General features: G+C 41.2%; 1 protein-coding gene across 10 annotated transcripts in view; it reads left to right on the top strand.

Annotated features, from left to right (window-relative positions):
* Window positions 1-14,752, top strand: part of ubr4 (ubiquitin protein ligase E3 component n-recognin 4) — a 183,920-nt gene that overhangs the window by 127,217 nt on the left and 41,951 nt on the right. For all 10 annotated transcript variants that reach the window (XR_005945414.1, XM_041207463.1, XM_041207469.1 and 7 more), the window contains 8 exons: window positions 702-830; window positions 1,066-1,409; window positions 5,731-5,821; window positions 9,212-9,296; window positions 9,528-9,655; window positions 9,776-9,905; window positions 10,893-11,050; window positions 13,863-13,972. Coding sequence is in view for 9 of the 10 variants with exons in the window: in XM_041207463.1 (XP_041063397.1) it covers window positions 702-830; window positions 1,066-1,409; window positions 5,731-5,821; window positions 9,212-9,296; window positions 9,528-9,655; window positions 9,776-9,905; window positions 10,893-11,050; window positions 13,863-13,972 (1,175 nt within the window). In the remaining variant the exon portion in view is untranslated. The remainder of the gene's footprint in view (window positions 1-701; window positions 831-1,065; window positions 1,410-5,730; window positions 5,822-9,211; window positions 9,297-9,527; window positions 9,656-9,775; window positions 9,906-10,892; window positions 11,051-13,862; window positions 13,973-14,752) is intronic.

Raw genomic sequence — 14,752 nt, 5'->3', positions numbered from 1 at the left:
TGTGCTTTGTTCAGTTTGTGCTTCCATTTCATAGAATGATCCAGAACAGGAGGAGGCCATTTGGCCCATTGTCCAAATGCCTGTCTAATTAGCCTGAACTCACTGTTCTTTCCCCTTACCCTGCAAATGATTAGTATATATCCAAATCAGTTTTGAAAGTTAACATTGTATCTGTTTCCACTACTCTTTCAGGTCATGCATTCCAGATCTCATCAACTCACTGTGTAACAGAAAATTCTTCTTATTTGCCCTCAGAACTTTTTGCCTGTTGTTGTCCTAAATCTCTCCTCTGGTTACTAAGATCCATAATAATTTCTCCCATCTTGAAAAAAAAATTCCAATATCATATTGAACACTTTTGTTACATTTCCCTTGAATTTTCTTTACTTTAAGGAGAGCAATCCCAGCTTCTGAATACTCTCCATAAGTCTCACATCCCTGGTACCATTCTTGTAAATCTCCACTGCACTCTCTCCAAAACCTTGATATCCTTCCTAAAGTGTGTTGCTCAAAATTGACCACAAGACTCCAGTGGGGCCAAACCAGTGATTTTTTTTTTAAAGATTCACTATAACTTTTGTATTTTATGGTCTGCTTATACAGCCAAGCATCCTGTCTCCCTTTTTAATAGCTGTGGGAGCAGGTTGCACTTTGAACATCAAGAAATTAGCCTTAATCATTTGTTCTTTCCTATTTCCCAGGATGATTCCAGTGGTGTTGCCGGAATCAGCTCATCAGCAGCAAGTGTGAATCGCTACATCCAGCAACTGGCTCAGGAATACTGTGGAGATTGTAAGACATCCTTCGATGAGTTGTCCAAAATTATTCAGGTAGAAAAATCCAAAGAAATATAAAGCTTGTCCAACACACACAGGATTTAACGAGAATAATATAACTCAAAGCAGTGAACAATAAGGAAGAAAACAATAGGATTAAACGTTTTGTTACTGTGATGATTGAATGTCTGGGTTTAAAAATGTGCATGATTTTTGAACACTCGTTTAGTTAGCGGTTAATCAGGTTGTATGACTGTAAACTAATCTAAACATTTTACTTGTTTTGCAGAAAGTCCTGGCTTCACGGAAGGAACTGCTGGAATATGATCTTCATCAGCGAGAAGCTGCAACAAAGTCATCACGATCATCAGCTCAGCCCACATTCACAGCCAGTCAGTATCGAGCTCTGTCTGTCCTCGGCTGTGGGCACACCTCTTCAACAAAGTGTTATGGCTGTGCCTCAGCTGTTACTGAGCACTGTATAACATTACTTCGTGCCCTCGCTACCAACAGCACTATCCGACAGATCTTGGTTTCTCAGGGACTTATCCGAGAGCTGTTTGATTATAATCTGCGGCGTGGTACTGCCTCAATGAGAGAGGAAGTCAGACAACTGATGTGCTTGTTAACTAGGTATGTAGGGAGGGTGAACTCCCTGTCTAATATTAGAGGCAGCATTTCTGCAATCAATGTATGAGATCAATAGTCTGTTTTCTCTGTGACTGGATTGTATTGGTTAGAATATTTAACAGTCATTCCTGGTACCCTCATTTCAGAAGATAGACAGAGTGCAGTGCTGCATCCAAACAGACCAAATATGCATCTAAAATCAGCTGACTTTCTTTTTTCCCCCTGTCCTTTCTTTCTCTCTCTCTTTCTATTTTTTTTCAGCTGTGTTTGATTGTGCTGCAGGCTGAGCCCAGTTCTTAGCAGCTATAGCAGAGGGTTGATATTGGATCAGCAGACTAGAGTTATTGAAGTCATGCTGAGAATTAAGACATCGTAGTGGCAACATTTCTTATGTTATTGATTCCTCTCCTTAGCTATTCTTCATAGAATGCCTGATTTCCAAAAATGTTTAGAGAATGCTGCAGACACTACCTAGTGTTCTCAGAAACAGCAGTGTCCAAGTCTGTGCCCCGTACTTGCCAAATACATTAAGTACTATGCATCAATGTATGAAGACAGCAGGATGGCCTAATGCAAAGGCTGGAAATAGATGGGAGGTAACTGCATCCACTGCTATGCTGCTTGTGCTTTTGTCCTTTGTAACTAGTCGCCTCTACTCAAGTCATCAAAATTTTGCCAACAGCTTCCATTTTGATGACGTGAACCATTTTGAGGTTGAGTGTCAAGATGTTCTTTAAAAATAATTTGAAAGATCATCATGGCTAGCCTCCAAAGTAACCAACCGTGGTGTTTAAAGCTGTTGTTACTTTTTTAAAAAAAAAAGGAACCTGATTCAGTGCTGCCCCTTTTCCATTTCCACCAGTGATATTTTAATGCAATCCATCTCTAGCCTGTAGGGGGTGAAGAACCTGTTCCTGTAGATTTCATGGATTTTGCTCAGCCTTGCTACAATGCCCATTCCAGGCACATCCACAGTGAAAGTGTAGTCAATCAGCTTCACGCCAGGTGTGACGACTGGAGTCCCACAGGGATTTGTGCTGGGGCCTCAATTTTTTACAATTTGCTCAGTTGCTAAATGAGGGGAGTGAAGGCATGGTAGCTAAATTTGCAGATGACACTAAGATGGGTAGAAAAGTATGTTGTGTAAAGGACGTGAAGTTATACTCGGACATAGATAGGTTGAGTGAGTGGGCAAAAATCTGGCAGATGGAGTGTAATGTAGGAAAATGTGAAGTTGTTCACTTTGGCAGGAAGAATGAAAAAGCAGTGTATTACTTAAACAGAGAATGGCTGCAGAATTCCAAGGTGCAGAGGGATCTAGGTCTTCTAGTGCATGAGTCAAAAAAAATAGTATGCAGGTGCAGCAAGCAATTAAGGCTAATGGATGCTATCCTTTATTATGAGAGATATTGAACATAAAAGTAAGGATGTTATGCTTCAGTTATACAGGGCTAGTTAGTGGTCGGTTAGCTCAGTTGGCTGGACAGCTGATTTGTGATACAGAGTGACAACAACAGCGTGGGTTCAATTCCCATACAGGCTGAGGTCATCCTTCTCAACCTCACCCCTCCAATGTGGTGACCCTCGGGTTAAACTCACCACCAGTCATCTCTCTAAGAAAGCAGCCTATGGCCCTTTGGGACTACGGCGACTTTCACTTTTCAGACAGGGCCGATGAATTGAGATCACCTCTCGAATACAGTTTTGGTCTCCTTATTTAAGGAAGGATGTAAATGCGCTGGAGGAGGTTTCCTAGATTGATACCTGGAATGAGCGGACTGTCTTATGAGGAAAAGTTAGATAGATTGGGTTTATTTCCACTGGAGTTTAGAAGAATGAGGGGTGACTTGAAGTATATCAGATCCTGAACAACATTGACAAGGTGGACGTGGAAAGGATGTTTCCTCTTGTGGGTGAGTCCAGAACCAGGGGGCACTGTGTTAAAATTAGGGGTTGCCCTTTTAGGACAGAGATTACGGGAAATTTTTTCTGAGAGTTGTGCGACTTTGGAACTCTCTGCCTCCGAAAGTGGTGGAGACGGAGTCATTGAATATTTTTAAGGCAGAGGTAGGTAGGTTCTTGGTAGGCAAGGGAATCAAAGGTTTTTGGAGGAGATGGGAATGTGGAATTCAAAACACAAACAGACCAACCATGATCTTATTGAATAACGGAGCAGGCTTGAGGGGCCGAATGGCCTACTTCTATTTTGTATGTTCATTTGTCCTTCAGTTGTCTAAAATCTCAGTCAGAAGAAGTGGACTTTCAAATCAAAAGTCTTCATTTTTAAAATTATTTGAATGCAAAGGCTCAAATTATTTGTGACTCTGAAATCATTGGTACATTCTCTTCAAACACTTAATCATTTCATATGACCCTTGCAGGGCTTCAGTTTGATTAATTACTTGACCCGACCTGTGTATATGAGAAAAATACTGCAGTATTATTGAATTCTAAGGAAACTGTCAATGTTCCCACTGCAGAACTTTACTTTGTAGCTTGCCTGATACAAAATATAAGTATAACGAAAGGTAGACAAAGCAGGAACAACTTGGACTTAAGTTGTCAGACTAATGTTTCACCTGATAGTATTTTCTACATTTGTCAACATTAAGGGGAAGTTTAGAAAGAGCAAGCTTGCATTGTATAGCAACTTTAATATAGTAAAACATGCAGGATCACAACAACATTATCAAACAAAGTTTGAGCCATTAGGGCAGGTGACTAAAAGCTTGGCCAAAGGGATAGATTTTAAGGAGCATCTTAAAGGAAGAGAGTCTTATGGACTAAGCAGCTGCAAACTTGGCTGCCAATAGTGGTACAATGATAATTGGGAATATGCAGACAAGAAAACTTGGAGGAGAACAGAGATTTCTGAGGGCTGGAGAAGGTTTCAGAGATTGGGAAGATGGGGGTGGAAGAATTTGAATGCATGGATGAGACTTTTGAGTTCTAGGCATTGCTGGCTCAGGAGGGACCAGGAGCCAATGTAGATCAGAAAGTACGGAAGTGAATTAAAAGGAACTTGGTGTGAGTTATAATATGGGAATAGGAAATTATGATTTTAAACAGTTCAGCTCAGCCTCAGACAGTGGCCGTGGAGGGGCTGTAGCACCTTTTGTGTGCTCAGGATATCCTAAAGCACTTCACAGACAATGAATTACATTTGAAGTGTAGTGCTGCTATTATGCCAAACAAACATAGCAGCTAATTTGTACAAAGCAAATTCCATTTAGTGACCAATCGAAATTAAAACACAAAATGCAGGAAACACTCAGGCAGCAAAATTTTTAGCTCAAGCGTAAAATCACACACGTTGATGTCAGGTGAACGTTCCCGACATCAACACGCAGTTGCGCAATGTTTCGGTCAGCGGGCACGCGTGGGAGTCGGCAGCATGCGCCCGCCAAGTAAAAGGCCTATTAAGGTCATTAACAAGGTAATAAAAAGAAATTTTTTGCTGCCCGCCCAACCTGGTGGGCAGGTGAAAAGGCCAAGCGGCCTCTGCACTTTTTAGGAAACCTCTTCCACAGGCGGGATGAAGTTTCCTAAAGCAAGTAAAAATTTTAAAACTTAATTAATAGCATGTCCGTGTTCATGTGACAGAGTCACATGAGGCAACATGTTTTATTATATTTTTAATTTCTTTACTTCTTTTAAACCCTGCCTCTAGGAGATTTTCAAGCGCTCACTTGCACGCATTCGCTCTGCCCTGCTCCCCGCCCGCCCACACAGGCAGTGCTGAGCGCTGCTACTTGTGCTTCACACTGGGTGGGCCTTAATTGGCCCACCCAGTGTGAAATCACCTTCTGGCCCCGATCGCGAGCAGCGGTCGGCCTCCCGACCGAGTCCACTCGACGAGGGCTAAATTCTGCGCAGGAGGTTAGGCAGGATCTGTGGAGAGAGAAACAGAGTTAATGTTTCATGTTGTTGACCCTTCATCTGATCTTGTCAGAAGTAACCAATTTATCTGTTTTTGTTGTGTTGAGTGAGTGATCTAGGTAAGTGAGATCACCAAAAGAATTCACTGCTGCTGTTAAGTGCCAGAGGATCTTTTATATCTACCTTATCAGGCTGATAAGGTCTTACTGTAAAACAATCGGACGTGGCAGCACTCCCTCAGTACTACACTGAAATACCAGCCTAGGTTATGGACTGAAGTCCTGGTGTGGCGCTTGAACCCCCACAATCTTTTGATTCTACAGCAAGAGTGCCACCAACTGAGCCAAGCTGATGTTTAATGCATTAGCTAGAATGTGTTTGCTTGCTTTGCTACTGTATTGTTACTCCATTTATATGACCAACATATTTTGCTCTTTACCTGCAGAGATAACCCAGAGGCAACACAACAAATGAATGACCTAATCATTGCCAAGGTTTCAACTGCACTTAAAGGACATTGGGCCAATCCTGATCTGGTGAGTAAGGATTCCTGTAGTCCTGGACTCCTATAGTCAAAGACAAAGGGAACAGTGCTCACCATTGATCTTAAAAAGCTGCCTGCAAAGTTTTAGCGGGCTTTAGAGCACAGACTTCCTTTAGCCCAATGTCACTTTCAACTTTGTGCTCTCTACAGAGAATCTGTGACATCCAGTAATGAGCAGGCAAGCTGATCAGCCAGTCAGGTGGAAGAATTCCCACAGATAGCAAAGCAGGGAATATAAATCACATTTAAATCATTATATAGAAATAAAGATTGAGGCATCCACATGGAGTTAAGGGAGAAATGTAAATATCAGAGCACAAGCTTTATAATTTTTTTTAAGCCTGCAATTTTTAAATGTTCTTTTGAGTGAAAAACTCCACACTCATAATTCGATTTTCAGAGCCAGAGACCGGTGCAACAGTGATTAAAACTTCGCGCCAACATTCCCTCTTAATTTTCTTTGCCATGGATGGTGCTTTTAAATATTACATAGCCGCACACATGGGGCATCTTGCAGGCAGTAACTTGTGAGCAGCCTGTGTGGTACCTTTCTGCTGGGTTGCATGGCCACATATGCAAAGCTGAAGCATAGCACTCAGCTTACTCCTGGCTTAAGTTTTCATTGGGCTTACAGCAAGAATAGTGTTTAAGTAGTTGAAGTTCACAACATAACAATGATTGATAATTGACTCCATCTGTAAAGATTAGAAGTGCAGCCTGTGGAGGAGCAGAGTGTCACTGACAGCAACTTTCAGATTTTTGCAATGAACTGTACATATTTTGGAAGATGCTGTCAGTTTAACACAGTATTAAGCTGTTATTCCCACTGCAAATTCCAGACCAATGAATTTTCGTTTTGGGTGCAATCAGCGACTTGTGTGTTTTTTGAGAAGTTGTTTCTCTTGGGTTTCTGCTTAAACTCATTTGTATATCCCAATGCAAAATCTGACACATGAAACTAGGCAATTAGGCAGCATCTTAAAACATAATTGAAAAATTTTTCTTTTTAAAAAAAATTCCTTGATATATTTAAGAGTGCTAATTTGATGCAGTTTGATTAATACATCTGAAAATGAGTTTCGTAAAAGCATTTTAATCAGTGTCAATGCACAACCTTTGAGTAATCCAATTTTAAATGACTGGAAAAAATATAGAGCTATATAGAGTTATATTGGAGTACTGTGGTCAGCTTCTTGGTAGATTTGTAAAAAAAAAAAATGCATTCAAAGCTTTTAAAACATGTCTTATCAGTGCTCTTGCACCTCAAAGAACCAGCTTAACTTTTAGAAACTTTTGAAGTTCCACAAACAAGCACTGTTAGTGGAACCTCCCAATGGTGACTAATTCATTTAGATGGTATGAGCAGTTTTGTAGGAAAGCTTGTCTTTTAGTGTAAAACAAAAACAGAATTACCTGGAAAAACTCAGCAGGTCTGGCAGCATCGGCGGAGAAGAAAAGAGTTGACATTTCGAGTCCTCATGACCCTTCAACAGACCTGTCTTTTAGTGTGTTTTTTCTTGAACCAGTTCAAAAGATTGTGGAAACTTGAACGTAATGTGCGCTTAAATTATGCAATCCTTTGCTTGGGTAATGCTGATTTCAGGCAAAATGCATCAAGAAAACCACAATTGAGTGGAAACTGCACCCCATTGTGAACTGCCTGGTGGCTCCCCCAGTGGCAGTCAGACATTATGACTTATGGCATGGTGAAATATATTCTGTAAGGTCCCACGTTTGATGCCATGTTCGGTGCAGAGTTTACTGATCTTAAGCTGGGGCAAACTGGAAGCTGTTTTATTTACCTGCTGAGGGAGGGGGATATCAGCTAGGGCTCCAGCTCCTGAAAGCTTTATCCATAACCCCTGCTGAGCAGTGTAAGGGAGAAAATGTAAGGCTCTGTTGGTGCAGACCATGCAACACATTAGCACAGAATTGGAATTATCCATGAGCTGTGTTTTGTTTCCAGAGGCACAGCACTCAAAGGACACTGGGCCAATCTACTCAGTTAAAAGGTTGAGTGAATGGGTAAGAGCATGGCAAAAATATATAATGTGGGGAAGTGTGAAGTTATCTGCTTGTTGGGAAAAACAAAATCAGAATATCTCTTAATGGTGAGAAAATGGGAAATGTTGGTAATTGAGGAAACTTGGTGTCCTTGTACATGAATCGCAGAAAATTAACGTGCAGGTATAGCAAACAATTAGAAAAGCAAGTAGTATGTTGGCCTTTATCACAAAAGGATTGGCATATAGAGTAAACAAGTCTTACCACAATTATATGGGAGTTTAATGAGACCACAGCTAGAGTACTGTGCACAGATTTAGTCTCCTTACCTAAGGAAGGATATATTTGCCTTAGAGGAAGTGCATTGAAGGGCCACTAGACTGATTCCTGGGCTCAAAGGATTGTCTTCTCAGGAGAAATTGAGTAGGCCAGGCCTATATTTCCTAGAATTTAGAAGAATGAGAGGTGATCTAATTGAGGCATATAAAATTCTTAAGATACTTGATAGGATGGTTGCTGAGATAGCGTTTCACCTGGCTGGGCAGTCCAGAACTAGGGTTCACAGTCTCAGAATAAGGCGGTGATCATTTAGGAACAAGGTGAAATTTCTTCACTCAGCGTTATGAGTCTTTGGAATTCTCTACCTCAGTGAGCTGTGGATGCTCATTCGTTCAGTATATTCAAGATAAATAGATTTCTGGGTACCAAAAGAATTAAGGGATATGAGAATAGTGCGGGAAGATGGAGTTGAGATAGAATGGTGGAGCAGGTTTGAGGGATGAATGGCTTCTATTCCTAATGTTTCTTTTGTTCTGAAATTACTTTTTAAAAATACAGAACCATTTCCTATATCGTGGTACAGTAGTTAATTTTTTAGTAAATTAATAAAGCAACATTCAAAAGTTTTTAATAAGTGTCTCGTAAGTGTCTGTGCACCTGAAAGAACCAGCTTAACTTTCCATGTCTCCTCCATGGCTTGCAGACATGAGCAATTAGCAGAGCTTCCCAGTGGCAATTAATTCAGTCTGGGAGCGATGACAGCCCACCTTTCAGTGTGGCTCCTGGTGAGGACAGGATTGGGCTTGCCTGTGATGTGTTTTATGGCCTTTTGATATACTAGTTCAGTACGCAAATATCTTGGGAAAAATTAGGATGATACTTCAGGAAATGTGTGAGATATCTTTGAGATGTAGGAAGGCTAACAATACCCACCTAATTGCAGAGAACTCAAAAGACTCCAGGAGAAGAAAATTGGGGGAGATACACAAGAGCCCTGGTTGAACATAAATACAAGCAAACACACATTCACACTCACATTCTTTTCTCTCTTTCTTTCTTTCACATCTCTCTGAACTGATGTGTTTATTCCTACTTTCAGGCCAGCAGTCTTCAATATGAGATGCTGTTATTGACTGATTCAATTTCAAAGGAGGATGCATGCTGGGAGCTGCGCCTTCGATGTGGTAAGCTTAACTCGATATGGGATTGTTTAATAAAGTTCACTGACAAGCAACCTCATTTTCTAAGCCATAATGAAACACTGTCATTAACTTTTGTTTTAATAGTAAAACATTACAGTCTATGGCAAATGAGTTTAAATGGATTCAAAACCATGTTCTTGCATCATTGCTGGACCACATAGGTTTTGAATTACTGCATTGTGTAATGTCCTTGATTTGTTTTCCCATCCATAGCCCTGAGTCTGTACCTGATGGCTGTGAATATTAAGACCCCAGTGGTTGTTGAGAACATCACTCTGATGTGTCTGCGTATTCTTCAACGACTGATTAAACCACCTGCCCCAACTAGTAAGAAAAACAAGGTGCGCCTGTTCACCGGTGGTGAATATATTTACTCAACCTACGTACTCTCTGATTTAACACATTGATCCAGTTGCTTCTCTCTCTGTCAGGTTAATCACTATGCTCTTTCTCTTCTGCAGGACACCTCAGTTGATACACTTACAACTGTCAAACCCTATAGTAATGAGATACATGCGCAGGCTCAAGCGTGGCTCAAGAAAGATCCCAAAGCATCATATGAGGCTTGGAAGAAGTGTCTGCCTGCCAGAGGTAGAGACAACTTTCACTCATGGCTTCTGATTTCAACATGTTACAGGTTTTAATGGTCCTACTTGAGCTCAGTGTGTTATGTACAAAGAGTTACCACACCTGACGAGTGGAATTGCTTTGTTCATATTGTTGTACGTTATCAGCAGGAATCTGAGGCGATTTGGAATGCTGTAGTAAGGGGTTTATTCGGTCTGCAGTGTCCTGTAAGTGAATGGCTTACTGTACACAAGATTTCCAGAATAAAACTTCAATTGCTTTATTTTCTTCAGCAGTAGGAAGGAGTAACTGACATTTTTGTTCATTTAAATAATCTCTAAGGACTGAAGTAGTTTGCCGAGTTCGTCCTTCTTTCTTTGATCTTAGTTTCATTTTCCTCCACTTTAGAATGCAGCAGGTAATTACTGCCAAGCTCCGGTCAGCACTGCTTTTGATGCAGTTGGGGTGTAGAATATATTTTAAAAGGCTCAAATTACTTGTGACAACAGGTCACCCTTTTGATAGCACCTATTGATGGTGTGCAGAAATTGCTAGCATGAATCTCCATCCAACTGCAGTATTTGGAACGTCTACACACTGCACCACTGTTTCTTAGTTTGCGTAATGGTCCATTGCACTAGCTCAGTTTACTTTGACCGGATGTGATGTGACATGCGCCTGAGCATATTGGATCCTGTAACAAACTGAGTAGGGATGTGAACCAGCACCAAGTCTGTGCAGTTCCAGACAATATATGAATCTGGCTAAGTGATTTGAACTGCTCTACTTAAGAAACACAAAACAAGTGTTGGCAAATTCTGCAGAATCAGGATCCTTGCACAACAACAAGTTGTGAACGAAACAGATGATGAAATGAATAGATTTATTTTCAAATCTTTCCTGTGGATTGAAGTCCCTTAGTGTTAGGCCTTTTGTGCATAGTTGAAAGCTTTGTGACAACACTGTGATTGATTTGGGATTCATTTTCACCCCTGTGCCCCCTCCAAACAGCTTTGGACGCTGAAGGAAAAACACAAAGTAAAACTGAGCTACGACATCTCTATCTGATGGAGAAGTATGCTTGGAAATGGAAGCAGTTCCTGAGCAAACGTGGAAAGAGAAATTCACCACTGGACCTCAAACTGGGACATAATAACTGGCTTAGACAGGTAATGGGCAAAGATGGTAACTCAACAGAGGATAAAGGTTATAAGAGCAAGACCGTTCTGGGCCGTATACAGCGATGACTTGCCACCTATCATCTTCACTAAGCTGTACAGTATTGTGTAGCTGTAACTAGCACACACAATTTTTTTTGCCCCATCCTCACGTACCGAGTGAACTTTTCCCAGGTCAGGACAGAAGATATAGAAGCTGCCAAGCAATAGCCCTGTACACAAGAAGTACCATTGATTAGGAGCATAAGCATCAGCAGAGACCAGGTGGGCAGGATGGGCTGTTTCTGTGTTGTAAATTCCATGTAATCTACCGTTTTCTTCATTTCGGGGAGAGAGAGTGTCTTTGTTCAGTACAGCAATTGCAACTCTGCATGTTCGGGTGATCATAGGGAGAATCCAGCATTTGAACAGTGTAGCATCACTCTGTCATACCTTTACTATTGTAGGTTGATTATAATTCAAATTGGTCCCACATTCTGCACGTTTAATGCTGTACCCCCTTTAAACCTGAACTCAACAATTGAAGACTGCAAAGACTTGTCCACTTTCTTGTGATTACTTGCTTTTATGTAGCACTCCTCACATTGCTGTATGTGGGAACTTCACAAAGGGGAAGACTTCGGCGCCAAACAGGAAGTGGAGGAATTTATGGGCGGGGAAGGAGGAACTGAGAGTGCAGCAGAAGGAATTTTAGGGAATCTTTTTTGAAGATGGAGGATGGAGAAAGCAATGGGAAGTATGATAGAATGACACACCCAGGAGGAGGACATTCAACATTATACCTTTGCTGACTGTTTGAAAGAGCTATCCATTTAGTCCCATTTTTCCCTTGGCATTGCAGATTTTTTCCTTCTATTATTTATCCAATCCCCTTTCGAAAGTTACTACTGAATCTGCTTTCACCACCCTTTCAGGCAGTGCATTGCAGATCATAACACTAAGAAAAAAAAATTACAAAGTGATCTTCAAAGAGATTTCCAGAGGGCAAGAGTACTGACTCCTGAGGAACAGCAGAAGGCCTGAGCTAGAAAATATGGCTGAATAATTCCCAGAGAACATGGGCAAAGCTATGACAACATTTGCAGAGAAGAACCCCAATGTTGATTTTTTTTTTTGGGACTCAAGCAGCTTCTGGAGCCCAGGTTTAAAGATGATGGGTACTGGAGGGAATAATGGCCTGAGTTCTAGATTAGCAGAGCCTTGTGGAGGTGGGAAGAGCGTGAGGTAATTATTTGAGGAATCAAGTTTCAAGATAATGAACAAAACAAAAACAGAAACAGAAATACCTGGAAAAACTCAACAGGTCTGGCAGCATCGGCGGAGAAGTTGACGTTTCGAGCCCTCATGACCTTTCAACAGAACTAAGTAAAATTAGGCAAGGGGTGAAATATAAGCTGGTTTAAGTGGGGGGGGGGTGGTTTTGTTGGGACAAGCAGCCAGTGATAGGAGGAGGTAACCAAAAGCTGTCACAGACAAAAGATCACAGAGGTGTTGAAGGTGGTGATATTATCTAAAGGAATGTGCTAATTAAGAGTATAAAACAGGACATAAGGTACAGATAGCTCTAGTGGGGGTGGGGGAATACTAAAAGATAGAAATAAACAATGGTGGAAATACATTTAAAAATAATAATGGAAATAAGTGGGAAAAGAAAAAATCTATATAAATTATTGGAAAAAAACAAAAAGGAGGGGGAAGAAACGAGAAGGGGGTGGGGATGGAGGAGAGAACCTCCTTCTCATTTCTTCCCTCTCCTTTTTGTTTTTTCCAATAATTTATATAGATTTTTTCTTTTCTCACTTATTTCCATTATTATTTTTAAATGTATTTCCACCATTGTTTATTTCTACCTTTTAGTATTCCCCCACCCCCACTAGACCTATTAGTGCCTTATCTGTCCTGTCTTATACTCTTAATTAGCACATTCCTTTAGATAATATCACCACCTTCAACACCTCTTTGTTCTTTTGTCTGTGACAGCTTTTGGTTATCTCCTCCTATCACTGGCTGCTTGTCCCAACAAAACCACCACCACCCCAACCCCCCATCTTAAACCAGCTTATATTTCACCCCTTTCCTAATCTTACTTAGTTCTGTTGAAGGGTCATGAGGACTTGAAACGTCAACTGTACTCTTCTCCACCGATGCTGCCCGACCTGCTGAGTGTTTCCAGGTATTTCTGTTTTTGTTTTTGTTTTGGATTTCCAGCATCTGCAGTTTTTTGTTTTTATTTCAAGATAATGAAGTTGTGGATTGTGGTTTCAACTACGATGGGGGCGAGATCAGGTGCAAGCAACCAGTATTCTAGAGGTTGTGGGGGACCTGTTATTGAGATACAGACTTTGAGATAAAAAAACAAGAAAGAGGTTACTGCTGTAAAAGTATATGTAATTTATTTAAAATGCTGCAGGAGTCCTGAATCCAGGCAAGCGGTTGTCATAATTCAAACAGGAGACAAAATCAGCTTTCCTGCTGTGGTCCCTCATAGCCATCTTCTTGCTTTGTGTGAGCCAATTCATCTAGAAGGAACAAGTTCATTCTTCACATACTGCCAGACCATTGTAATGTGTTTCTAATCTTACCACTGACACTGTCACAGAACTCTGCAGCGATTCTGCAGTTGTTCACTAGATTGTCCAGGGATCCCCCTCCCCCACTGGCGGGGCGTCCGGGGAGCCCCCTCCCCCACAGGCGGGGCAGCTGGAGAGGCTGAAATGAATGGCCGTGCCTGCTTTCTGCTGTTCTAAAATCATTGTACTATGTATGGGTTGGACATTACCCACCTGACTTTGTTGTTTCTCAGGTCCTGTTCACTCCTGCAACGCAAGCTGCACGGCAAGCTGCCTGTACGATTGTGGAGGCGCTTACCACCATTCCAAGCCGCAAGCAACAAGTTCTTGATCTCCTCACCAGGTATCTTCTGTTCACCAGAAATCTAAGCAACAGCTTCAGAAGTTCTTTCAGCAACTCCAAGTCTAGCTGTAACATAATGGGGTCTCTATTATAGAACAGTATGTAGTTGCAGCCAGTTGCTGACTTTTGTCCATTGTAGAGTTCCTTTCTTGTCAATATTAAACATCTGTGATTTTGACTTGCATTCTGATCAGTTATCCAAGTTCCCCAATGTCTTGCGAAATTATTTGTGGAAGTTGGAACAAGGGCAGACCAGCTTGCATCAGGCAGTATGAACTTATCCATGATACAACTTTGCACTTACACTTTCTTTCTCTAACAATTTACAAGGTGCATATGATTTTACTTTTTTTATTTATTCACGGGATGTGGGCATTTCTGGCTAGGCCAGCATTTATTGCCCATCCCTAGTTGCCCTTGAGAAGGTGGTGGTGAGCTGACTTCTTGAACCGCCGCATGCAGTCCATGTGGTGTAGATACACCCACAGTGCTGTTAGGGAGGGAGTTCCAGGATTTTGACTCAGTGACAGTGAAGGAGCGATGATATATTTCTAAGTCAGGATGGTGAGTGGCTTGGAGGGGAATTTGCAGGAGGTGGTGTTCCCAACTATCTGCTGCCCTGTCCTTATTACAAATAAATCAATCTTTTAAAAAGAGGAAATAAATAGCCTCCCTGAATATTTCTTCAGTGTTTTGTATAAATATTAATTTTCTTATTAACATGTTGTTCATTCCAGCTGGTATGTCAATTACAGGGCATGTTCTTTAGCAATAAAAACA

Source organism: Carcharodon carcharias, chromosome 15, assembly GCF_017639515.1.
Source record: "Carcharodon carcharias isolate sCarCar2 chromosome 15, sCarCar2.pri, whole genome shotgun sequence".
Classification (NCBI taxonomy): domain Eukaryota; kingdom Metazoa; phylum Chordata; class Chondrichthyes; order Lamniformes; family Lamnidae; genus Carcharodon; species Carcharodon carcharias.
Note: the sequence above shows the minus strand (reverse complement) of the source record. Positions and strands in the feature narration are given on the sequence as shown.